This window comes from Neolamprologus multifasciatus, chromosome 15 (genome assembly GCF_963576455.1).
Source record: "Neolamprologus multifasciatus chromosome 15, fNeoMul1.2, whole genome shotgun sequence".
Taxonomy (NCBI): domain Eukaryota; kingdom Metazoa; phylum Chordata; class Actinopteri; order Cichliformes; family Cichlidae; genus Neolamprologus; species Neolamprologus multifasciatus.
In genome coordinates, this window is record NC_140453.1 from 20338074 (window position 1) to 20350573 (window position 12500).

Sequence of the window (12500 nt, forward strand, 5' to 3'; positions counted from 1 at the left end):
ACTGCACCTGAGCAGGTCAGATCAGCTCTGCTGCAAAACAACAAGACTTTAGTACTTGTGTAGTCAAGTAGCTGAACAAGAAAGAATAAAGATGAGAGTTTAGCTCAAATGATTATGAATGAATTCAATTGATTGCAAATTAAAACACTGAATCAGTAAATGGTTTTCAGTTTCAAGGTTTCCTCAGTATAAATCTGCTGCCACTGTTTGTTGTTGTTTTTTGGGGTACCTTATGCAAACATTTTTAGCCACTACTTCAGATATTTGGGTAAATTAATATGTGATGCATTGCAAAACTATTTTGCTATGTTAGCAAAAAAAAGTATATGGGCTTTGCTCATTTAAAAATCTGAAATGGAAACAGTCATTGAATGTATTTTTGATGGAAATTCCACCTCGCTGAGCCTAAAATGCTGATGTAGTTTCAAGGTTGGTGCCACACTGAGCTACAGCCTGAAGTGTAACAGAGAGGAGGGTGTGGACAGAGTCTATTCTCTCTGCCTCACTCTGTCTGTCTGTCCTCCCTGCAGGTGTCTAGGCTGCAGCAAGAAGTACAGCAGGGGGAGAATGATATTAAAACAGCTGAGGGGCAGATCTCCACACTGAAGGAGGCGCAGGACAAGCTGCTGGAGGAGCTGGATGCTACCCGGGCCCGACTGAGAGAGACCAGCAACCTGCTGACTGCACTGCAGGTCAGGCAAACAAAGCACACGTCAGCCTGGGCACTGAACTTTACAACAGCATACTTAACCTCAAACGTCTTGATACATGCTCAAACATCCAGGTGAGGAAATTCCAAAAGCTTGATTCTGTTTATCTGGACGTAGTGTTTTCAGTGGGAGAAACGTTTCATCATTCATCCAAGTGACTTCTTCAGCCTCAACCAACTGCAGGTTTCCCCAACCTTATAAACAACTGCTGCCTAAGCGAAAACCCTTAGTGTTCCCTTATTTGTCAAGAGTATCGGAACAGTTGACGCGTTTTCTCTCAACACTGCATCTCTATGGCTTTCAAACCCCCAAACACGCTGCACCACTAATTGGCCCATCCTGAGGATCGGGTCCCCCAGCACAAACAGAGTAATGTAGTGCACGCTGTTACGATTTCCATGATTTATACATCGGGGAAACCAAACAACCTCTGGCAAAGCGGATGGCACAACACAGAAGAGCTAACTTGCACCTATTTACACCTACAGGCTTTCACTCTACACTCTTTCAATGATGAGGATGTACACATTGGGTGGCTGTAGCTCAGGTGGCAGAGCAGGTCAGCTACTAATCAGAAGGTCGGTGGTTCGATCCCAGGCTGCCTCCTGGCTGCATGCCAAATATCCTTGGGCAAGATACTAACCCCATGTTTGCCTACTGGTGGTGGTCAGAGGGCCCGGTGGCGCCTGTGTCCGGCAGCCTCGCCTCTGTCAGTGCGCAAGCTACAATGTAGCTTGCCATCGCCAGTGTGTGAATGAATGGGTGAATGACTGAATGTAGTGTAAAGTGCTTTGGGGTACTTAGGTACTTTTCTTAGACTAGAAAAGCGCTATACAAATGCAGGCCATTTACATCCTGGACAGGCAGGAATGCTGGTTTGAGCGGAGAGTCAAAGAGGCAATTTATGTGAAAAGGTTAAGAACATCTCTGATTTGAGGAGGTGTACATCTTTCACCATCTTAAATGCTGTGATTGCAGCCATTCCCCAACTCTCTGTGATCAGTGATCAGCCACTGATCAGTGATCATTGATCAGTAGCTGTTGATCAATGGTCTGTGGTGCTAGTTTCAGTCATTATGCTAATGTACTGTTTATAAGGTTGGGGAAACCTGCAGTTAGCTGAGACTGAAGAAGTCACTTAGATGAAAACGCTACGTCCAGATGAACAGAATCAACTTCCTGGGATGAACCTTGAACCTTAACTTATCTGTGAAGGAACAGTTCACTCTAAAATCAAATAAACATTTTTTGTTTTTTCTGTGCTGCTATTTATCCATAAAGATTGTCCTTCTCCTAAGCATTATGTAACCAGATAGCATTTTCCTTTCTTTGTACTCATCAAAGTGCTAAAATAATATATTTGAAACACTGCAACAATGTCTCTTTTTAAAAATTAGTGGCCTGGTTTAAAAAAAAGAAAATCGTAAATGTTGTTGTAGCAGTTTCTCCTTTTCTATTTTTAGCATGGCTTCTGTGTCCCTGCTGTGTTAGGATGTTAGGATTGACATTGCCAGAAGCCAACATGTTGTGCTGTCTGTTAGCAGTGTCACACTACATAGCTTTATTTTTTTGTCCTGCAAAAAAGCCACCTATGAAGCTGGATTCTTTCCTTAAAAAAGGAAAAACCTGATTGAAAACTGGGCCTAGTATCCCACAATGCTTTGTGAAAGGCTGTCTATAACTGATTGTCACTTTTAAGGCATCCCATACTGGCCTTCCTTGTGTTGTGGAAAAGCCTGATAGATGAATGAGAAGAAGGAGAGCAGTTCACAAAATTAACATCTACAAAGCATAAATCATATTTTCATTTAGCCTATGACCTCACATTATCCTTTGCATAGAGTATGTAGGATCCAGTGCAGGAAACATCTGACTCAGCTTGTTTTTGGGCATGCAGATTGACCACTGACACCATCATTGAGATTAAAGTTAATTTAGATAACTTTCACAACTTTGGTTTCACTAAGGTGCACACTGGGGCACCTGAAAATTTGTAGCTTACTTACACCCTGTAATTAAGAACATACATTCCGTTCTGCCTTGTCAGATACAGTTGGTCCCCATAAACCTTAGTTTGTTAAGAAAAACCAAACATCACAGTTCTACACAAAGGTTACCACACAGTCAACTCACAACAACCTGTTTAACGAGCAGGTAGTGCAGAGAAATTCAATAAGACCAAATGTATGCTGATGTAAAAGCAAAGAAGTAACTTTATAACATTTTTCAGAATTTTGCACAGGCTGTTTAACGGGCCTGAACATGATAGCGCAATAGATGTGTAGAAAGTTCCATAAAGACAGAAAAGACAAAATAGTAATGATGCAAATCATAGTCTTTGAAAACAGAAAGTGTCTAATGGTGAATACACGGGTCTCACACCACTGCTGAAATTATTCTACCTTCAGCAACTTTTCCTTTTTGTTGCTTCCCTTGTTAGCTGGCTCTTTAGCTTGCAGGTGCTGTGAATGTGTGCATGACTGGCATTTAGACAGCATGCACGTCAGACCAAAACTTCAGCTAGACAGGTCAAAACTTGTTGAGAATCTTAAGTGATGTGCACACCACAGAGTTTAAGTGTAACATGTGATTTAGACTGCAATGGTGGACTGAAGTCAGTGTGTCCTTCTCTCAGGGAGAACTGGAGACCCAAAAACGTCAGCATGAAGCCAAACTCATCACCACCAAAGAAGAAGAAAAACATAAGATGGACAAGATGGCGCTGGAGCTGGAGCTCAAATGGACTGAAACACTCAGGTGTGTGTGTGTGTGTGTACCGGTTTAGACATCTTTGTGGGGACCAAAAATTGGAATTGAAAGCATTATGTCAATTAGATGTCCTCAGTAAGATAGAAAAACAAGAATGTGTGTATGTATTTTAAATGGAAAAGCAACAATAGCATCCTCCGTCTTCATCTTTTCTTTTAACAGAGTATGAAATTGAGAACAGATGGGTAATTTCTGTCTTTTTATTTCCTTATTTTCATTTCTTGCTTTTAGAAGATTAAATACACACACAAATGCACGTAAACACACACACGGTCATGCTGCTTCCACCGTTGACTGTGACAGAGCATTAGTCTTGGTGGGCTCTGCAGCTTCTCAGCTCAATCCAGTGTTAAAGCCCCCAGTGTTAAAGTCTCTGTTAACGTCCATAGACCTTTGAAGAGTGATTATTCAAAATCCTCTCAGAATAAAATTGACTGTTTTCAGGTGTGAACTGATGTACTTTTCACACAGCTACTAAACTACTCTGTTAGGGTTTTTGTCAGGATTTAACAGCATCTGATGAATTCTTCCTTTTGAGGCCAAAGTGAAAGTGCTGCGTTAATCATAACATCTCATCTATACCTCTGTTTGTGGAGTTTTGCCTTGAAAGTTCATGCACACGCTTTCTTAAATCAATAATTAATTCCCTCCATTCATAAGTTCCACATCGGCAGTTATTACGCAAAGGGTATTTGTGACAAATAACTACAAGGGAAGGGCACAAGAAATAGTGGCAGGCCTGAAAAGCTTTCAACAGCATATGAACAGTATCTGAAAACACCTAAAGCAATAGAAAAAAATCCAGCACTGACCTGAGACAGGAACTACTGTTCACTGAAGCTTTCTAAGAAATGGTTCAAGTACAAAGGTGACTCTCACGAAGAGGAAAAGGAGGAAAGGTGAGTTTTGCCAGATTACTCAAGAACTGGACTGAAAATAATTGGATATATTGGATAATTATGGAGCAATGAATCCAAATTTGAAATTTTAGGTTCAAATCTGCATCAGTACTTACTGATAAGGTCAGGGGAGAGTAGAATAGTGAGTGTCTGTAAACATGTAAAGCCATGGTGGCTCTGTCATGGTTTGGTACTACTGCGTTAGAGAGCTTGTCCAATTTGATGGAATTATGAACACAGAAAAGTACAGTTAGATTGAGCGAGCACACAATATAACCTGGAAAGCATTTGACTGGCAACAGCTTCATCTACCAGCATGAAAATGATCCCAAACAAAAAGCATATCTGGATAGAAAACACTATCAGCCTTGAACTACCTCCTCAGAGCCTGTACCTCACCATTAGTGAACAGAACAAGCATCCAAAGAAAAACTCTGAATGTCCTACAAGACGTCTGGAGAACTATTCCTTAAGACTGCTTAAAGAAATTACAACAAAAAACTTGCCTAAGTAAGTTCGGGCTTTAGGCATACCTAATATTGACTTTCGGGCTTTTTAGAGTACAGATATATACTTTTACATATATATGAATATTTTGGAAAAAGGAAGTAGTCAGGAAATCCCATTAATTGCTGATATTTTAGTGTGAACCAGGTTAGTTCTCACTGAATCGCAGATTGATTTTGCTTCCCTGAACTTCTTATGGCCTTTAGTTTAAGACTTCCCTGAATAGTCTTAAACTAAAGGCCATAACAACGAGGATAAAGCATCTGTCAGAAGCTGGTCTAAAGTTTCAAGTGCCTAACATGCTTCTGAGATCTTATGTATAACCAGGACAAACTAGCACGGCCTCATCTGCGCTTTAGTCTGCTGATCCGCCGAACCTCTTTTGCTCATTTGGTAATCCAGAGAGCTCGTTCCGTGATTACACTATCACAGACAAACCGCCTGTTTCCACAGTGAAAGGGGGATTAAAGCCAGCCTTCTTTATTCAGACGGCTCACTAACCACAGTGTACTCACCCCAACCACCAAATGAATAGATGTTCTCCAGGGAATAAAGAGCTCAGTGCATAGAGACAAAGGAAGGTGAATGGAAGCTAATGAAGAGGAGATTGAGAGGAGGAGAGCGACAAGTGCTCTGTATAAATATGCTGGTCTATATTTATTTATTTATTTTTAATCCTACAGTGCGTTCACCTTGTCTTTGAAGACTGAATGTCACCTAGTCTGCGGTTTATAAAGTATTTAAGTGAATTTGCTGTGCAGAGCTGCTATTACAGCATGTAACACAATCCCCCCTTTTTGTTTTTGTCATTTTTTATTTAACCTCCTAAGACCCGAACTCTTCCACGACATGCATTTTTAATTTCTCTTTGATATTTGGGCTGATTGGGACCCGATGAATATAAAAACAAAGAATTACCAGATTTTCTTTTACCTTGTTTTTGTTTTTAAGAAAAATAAGAGCCACATATGAGAATATTTGTTTAAAAAATTGATAGAACAGTAGCAGTATAATGTCCTCGTAAGTGGTTATCAGGCCCTTGTAGAGCAAAATTGAGTATTTTGGTCTAAATAACCCAAAATGTCATGTCTACATATGTGGACGCCAGGTCCTAGGAGGTTAAACATCCTCCTCATTGGAAGTACCTTAAAATGTAATGCAGAAGGTGAAATTAGCCAACTGTTTGATATTTTTTTGAAGGAGGAATTCTCTGTGTTAAATAAATACTGTTATCAACCAGAAAAAACATACTTCTGGGGAGGTATAAAAAGAAAGAAAAAGCTGCCAAGAGAGAGGCCGCTGACAGATTTAGGTTGTGATGATTGTCAAGATAAGAGAAGAAAGATGCAGCTTCAGTATTTTAACATCAATTCTCCTAAATTTAATGCAAGACTTGACACCTATTGGCCTTCTATTTATGTGCTTCTTAAAATTTGTCCTTATCTGTTGATGGGGAACATCAGGATAATATAAATGCGTCAGTATGCCAATATTTCTGTTTTGGTCTTTTGCACCTTCACTGAGTATTCGGGTGGTTTGCGTGCTTTATTGTCTTAATTCATTGTTCACATGCGTAGGAAGCTTGAATTGTCACCACTTTCCAGTTGCTGTCACTCATGATAATCCTTAATACTAATTCTATTCTAGTTTATCCCCTACACTCTTAAGAAATAGCAGTACACTAAAATCCCACATCTGTCCCTACTTGAATGCATCTGTTATACTTTAAGGTGACTTTGTGTACCTTACAGAGGTGTGCCCAAAAAGGAAAAGCATTTTAAATTATAATATCAGAACAAAGTCTGTGACCGCCCAAGTATTTCAACAAGCAAGTATTACATTTATTTACTGTAGATGTCTGCAGTAACGCTGGAACACTCTGTTATGGTGAAAGGACCTGAGTGTTGGCGTGAAGCTGTTAATTTACTGGTCAATCTGTATTCATACCATCACCTATTGCCACGAGCTGCGGGCCGTGACCGAAAGAATAAGACTGCAGACACAAGCAGAAGTGAGATTGCTCCAAAGACCATCTGTGCTCTCCCTTAGAGGTAGGGTGAGGAGCGGCTGCTCCCCCACCTCGAAAGGAGCTGTGGAGGCAGTTTATCTGATCTGAGCTGGACGCTTACTGGTTTTCGGCACATCCTAGTGGGAAGAGGCCCTGCAGCAGACTTGTGACATACTTGAGAGATGATATCTTTCAAGGGGCTCGGGAATGCTGACTTTGTCCAAGGAAAAGATGAAGTAGGCAGCTGGGGAGAGAGAGGCCTGTTTTCTCTGTTAAGGCTATGCACTGGAGTGGCGTTGTTGGGGTGTTGTTATTATACAGAAAACACATAATCTAATAACTAACAAACGAAATTACAACTGAAATCAATTTTTTTTTCCACATTTCTGTTCATTTGAAAAGGTGTTTGCAACCTTCTTGGTATCTCTACATGTTTCAGATCATCATATTATACAGAGATAACTCAGGTAATACAAAACGTAGTTTTTACCTCTCTGCCTTAAACGCTTGACGGGGAGTTATCATCACCCTCCCGGTGGATGGCGTGGACCTATGATTCTGAACACAATAACTTAAGAATGAGGCAATGTAGGGTTTTTAAATTCATAGCTTAGGTGCATCTATTACAAATCTTATCTACCTTGAACTCAAAGGAAAGATCAAGCATCACATTTTCTGAAAATCACCTTGGATTATCAAATTTATACCACAGGAGCATATTAGGAGGCTGAGGAGTAGTACTAATGGCCACTTGTATTTTTAAATGATAGTTTCATTCATTAAGTGGAAAAAGTTATCCAAACCTATGTGCCCAAATCTGAAAAAGTAATTGCTCCCTGTTATTAAATGATGACTTATAATTTCCTGTAATTAATTTCAAAAACCAAAAGTGTCCCATTACATCTGGCATAAAACTAACACAGCATTTCATAAAACGATCATCACACCAACAGTTAAACACGGTGGTGGTAGTAAGGTGGTTAGTACCTGGACGACTTGTTGTAATTGATGGAACCGTGAATCCTGTGCTGTATCAGAAAATCCTGAAGGAGAAAGTCTGGCTATCAGTTCATTGCCTGATGCTCAAGCATACTCAGGTTATGCAGAAGGACAAAGATCTGGATCCACCTCTGGATGACTCAAAAAAAAGATTTTTTTTTATTTTTTTGGAGTGGCCTCATATAAGTTCAGACTTAAAATCAATTGAGATGCTTGAAACCCCTCCAGTGTAGCTGAATGAAAACAATTCTGCAAAAAACAGTGGGCCAAAATTCCCCCACTGTGATGTTAAAGACTCATTGGTGCCATGATATGTACTCGAGGATTGATTATTTCTTTACTTTTAGTAAAGATCTCCACAGAGTGAAGGATTGCATAATAGGACAGAGAGATTTATCTGATCATTCGGGACTAACTATGAAGATTGGGTTTAAAGCTAGCCCCAAAAACACCTTATGGAGGCTTAACACAGGTCTGTTAAATAATGACTTATTTAAAAGAGAAATGGGACAGGAGTTAAAAACATATTTAGAACTCAATGACAATGGAACAGTTAATCCCACAATTTTATGGGATGCAGCTAAGGCATACCTTAGGGGTAAAATTATTGCAAAATGTGCAGTCCTAAAGAAGGTGAGAGCAAAAAAGCTGCCAGATTTGCAGGAAAATTTGGAAAAATTGGAACAACTGCACACCGTTACAAGGTGCCCCAAGGTATTGGAGCAGATGAGGCCGGTTAAACAGGAGATCCACAAAATTTTAAGTGAGGAAGTTGAAAAAAAATTAAAATATAATAGACAACGGTGGTATGAGGCAGGACCCAAAGCTGCTAGGCTATTATCATGGAGACTCAGGAGGCAACAACAGGAGAACACTATTCATAAAGTTCGAAATTTAAAAACAAATAAGATAACTAATAAACTCGAAGAAATTCAGAGAGCATTTGAAGAATATTACGCTGAGCTATACACACAACCGGATAAAGCAGATGAGCATAAGATTCAGAATTTCTTATCCAGCCTAGATCTACCATTTATAGGTAAGCAGCAGAATGAAAAACTCGTCAGAGAAATATCAGCAGAAGAGATTAACATTGGGATCTCAAAACTCAAGACTTTTAAAGCCCCAGGATGTGATGGATTTCCACCAGAGTGGTATAGGCAGATGAGGGAACCCTTAATCCCGCTACTAAAGGCCTCTTTTAATTACACTCTGAGTGGGGGGGGCGCTCCCACCATCGTGGCGGGAGGCGTATATCTCTGTCATACCAAAAGCAGGGAAGGATAAAACTGACCCCAGAGGTTATAGACCTATTAGCGTGTTAAATATAGACTATAAACTATTTGCCGCAATTTTGGCTAGGAGGTTGAGTACATTGATGCCCACTCTGATAGAGGAGGATCAAACAGGCTTCATTGGTAACAGACAAACACACGATAATATCAGAAGGGCCATTCATATTATTGACCAGATACTTAAAGGTAAAACTGGAACAGTTCTCATTGGGCTTGATGCGGAAAAGGCATACGATACGGTCGGGTGGGAATTTCTGTTTCATGTGTTGAAGAGATTTGGGCTATGTGACAGGTTTATTCAATGTATAAGAATGATTTATATGTCTCCAACAGCAAGGATCAAAGTTAATGGAAGCCTCTCAAATCGGATAACACTACAACGTGGCTGTAGGCAGGGCTGCCCGTTGAGCCCACTGTTCTTTAACCTTTTCATTGAGCCGTTGGCTCAATGTATCAGAGAAGAGCCTCGATTGGAGGGGGTTACAACGGGGAATGTGGAAAATAAAATTTGCTTGTATGCAGACGACGTGCTGGTAGCGCTAGGAAACCCGGAAGAGGGAATTCCTCTGCTTATGGAAATACTGGAAGAATATGGCAGACTGTCTGGTTATAGACTAAACATTCAAAAAACTCAAATCTTGACATTCTTTTTTAACCCCTCAAGACAATTGGTAGCAAGATATAGATTCGGATGGCATCAATCTCAAATGGAGTATTTGGGGATCCTGCTGACAAAAGACCTTGCATTGTTATATGAAGTTAATTATAACCGGGTGAACAAGAAGATATATGAAGATCTGGAGAGGTGGGGTCTGCTCCACCTCGATCTGGGCAGCAAAGTTAGAGCGATAAAGATAAATATCCTCCCAAAGCTGCTATATTTGTTTGCAGCACTTCCAGTGGAGGTCCCAGCAAAACAATTTAGGGAGTGGGATATGCATTGCTCAAGATTCATATGGGGAAATAAAAGGCCGAGAGTGAAATATGCAACAATGCAGCTGCCTGGTGAGCGGGAGGCATGGCTCTACCGTGCTTTGAGGATTACTATCTGGCAGCCCAGATCAGACCTCTAGTGTGCTGGTGTAACTCTATGTTTGAGGCAAAATGGAAGGACATTGAGCTTTCTTTGATGGATTTCCCAATACAGTCTGTTCTGGGGTCTCTTGAGAGTTTGCCACAGGCATATCAGATGCAAAATTTGTGTGTAAGTTTTTCCCTGAAAAAATGGGCAGATGTGATTAAAATTTTTGGTCTTAATAGGGAAATAGGGTTGCGGGGATGGCCAGCGTATCTCCCACGCTTCCTTCCAGCATTGTTAGACCATAAATTCAGGGAGTGGTCCAGGCATGGAATCTCTGCGATCTGTAAAATAGTGAAGCATGGGGAGCTGATAAATTTTGAGGACATGTGTCAGATTTACGAGATCGGCAGGGAAGATTTTTATCGTTACCTACAAGTTCGGAGCTTCTTCCGGAAGGAAATTAAAATGCTTGACGCAGATGCTAGTGGGGTGATCCAAATATTTATGGATGCTTATGGTGACAACATTATAAGAGGTACTATAGGCAAAATATACAGAAGTTTTACAGCTATGAAAAAGACCTCAACAAGATATGTCAGTCATCGATGGGAAAAAGAAGCAGGTATAACTATCTCAGAGGAAGATTGGTTACGGATGTGGAAGAATGTGTTATCTACCACAAATTCTTTAACATGGCGAGATTTTGGATGGAAGAATTTAATTAGATTCTTCATCACACCAAAGCAGAAATCCAAAATAAGTGGTTCAGGCGCTTCATGCTGGAGGGAGTGCGGGGAGGTCGCTGCAGGTTGCTTCCATGTCTTCTGGTCATGCCCTAAACTGAAGACCTTTTGGGAGGAGATTAAACAAATGGTGATGGATGTGCTGGAAGTAACACTGGACTTCTCATTTAGTACCATGTACCTTGGGAATATCCCTGAGGATATAAATAACAGAGACTCATATTTACTGAAAATAATTATGGTTGCATGCAAAAAGGCAATTACTAAGTGTTGGTTACAGACAAGCCCCCCCACGCGGAAGCTGGTCATAGACATTATTAACACAATTCATCATATGGAACTGATTACCCTCTCACTTCGGCTACAGAAGGAGAAAGGAGAGAGACTTTGGGAACGATGGGATCGTTATACGTCAAGAGACTAGAGACTGATACCTCTGTGATGCAGAGGGACTGCTACGAATTTGTTTGAATGGAACATGCACCTGTGTAATATGTAATATGTGTAAGTAAAACAAGCCGTTGTGTATTTTGGAATATGTGAACATATGTGAATGTGTTGGTTTCCCTTGCCCTCTTTAGTTCTGTATGTAAAATAAGATGAAATTCAATAAAGAGAAAGTGTTAAAAAAAATAAATTAAAAAAAAGACTCATTGGTGCCAATGGTGCCAGTGGTGGAACAACCAGTTATTAGGTAGAGCTTTTTTTTCCTTAATGAAAATCATCATTTAAAATCTGCATTTTAAATTTACTGAGGTCTTGTTTGATCTAAATTTGATTTGATGATGTAAAACATGCAAGTGCCAGTCTTGATAGCCGGGATCAGTCCGCCAGGGCCTCCTGCCCGGCACACAATGCACCCGACCCCTACGGAGCCTCCTGCGGGTGGTGGGCCTGCGGGAGGATGGGCCCATGTCCCCTTTTCATGATGGGCCTGGCTGGGCCCCATGGACTAAGGCCCGGCCACCAGACGCTCGTTCTCGGGCACCCTTCCCGGGCCTGGCTCCAGGGCGGGGCCCCGGTAACCCTATCCCGGGCAGGATAAACTGTTCCCTCAATGTTTTTCTCATAAGGGTCTTCTGAATCGCTCTTTGTCTGGTCCCTCATCCAGGACCAATTTGCCATGGGAAGACCCTACCAGGGGGCAAAAGCCCCCAGATAACATAGCCCTGGGACACGCAAAGCCCTCCACCACCATAAGGTAGCGATTCACGGATGCCTTCTGGGTGAGGTGTTCCGGTCCGGGCATGTCACACCGGGAGGAGGCCCCGGGGCAGACCCAGGACACGCTGGAGAGATTATCTCTTGGCTGGCCTGGGAACGCCTTGGCGTTCCCCCGGATAAGCTGGAGGAGGTGGCTGGGGAGAGGGAGGTCTGGGCTTCTCTGCTTGGGCTGCTGCCCCCGCGACCCGGCCCCGGATAAAGCGGAAGAAGATGGATGGATGGAAAACATGCAAGTGTTCCAAATATACAAAAAAACGAACTCATCAAGAAGTGGCAAAAACTTTTTCTCAGCACTGCAGGTGCATTTTACTTGATTTGATCATCT

General features: G+C 41.4%; 1 protein-coding gene across 5 annotated transcripts in view; it reads left to right on the forward strand.

Annotated features, from left to right (window-relative positions):
• The window catches only part of fam184ab (family with sequence similarity 184 member Ab), a 225611-nt gene that overhangs the window by 135947 nt on the left and 77164 nt on the right, over positions 1-12500 (forward strand). For all 5 annotated transcript variants that reach the window (XR_014869412.1, XM_085133283.1, XM_085133286.1 and 2 more), the window contains exons 11-12: positions 531-692; positions 3346-3467. Coding sequence is in view for 4 of the 5 variants with exons in the window: in XM_085133283.1 (XP_084989409.1) it covers positions 531-692; positions 3346-3467 (284 nt within the window). In the remaining variant the exon portion in view is untranslated. The remainder of the gene's footprint in view (positions 1-530; positions 693-3345; positions 3468-12500) is intronic.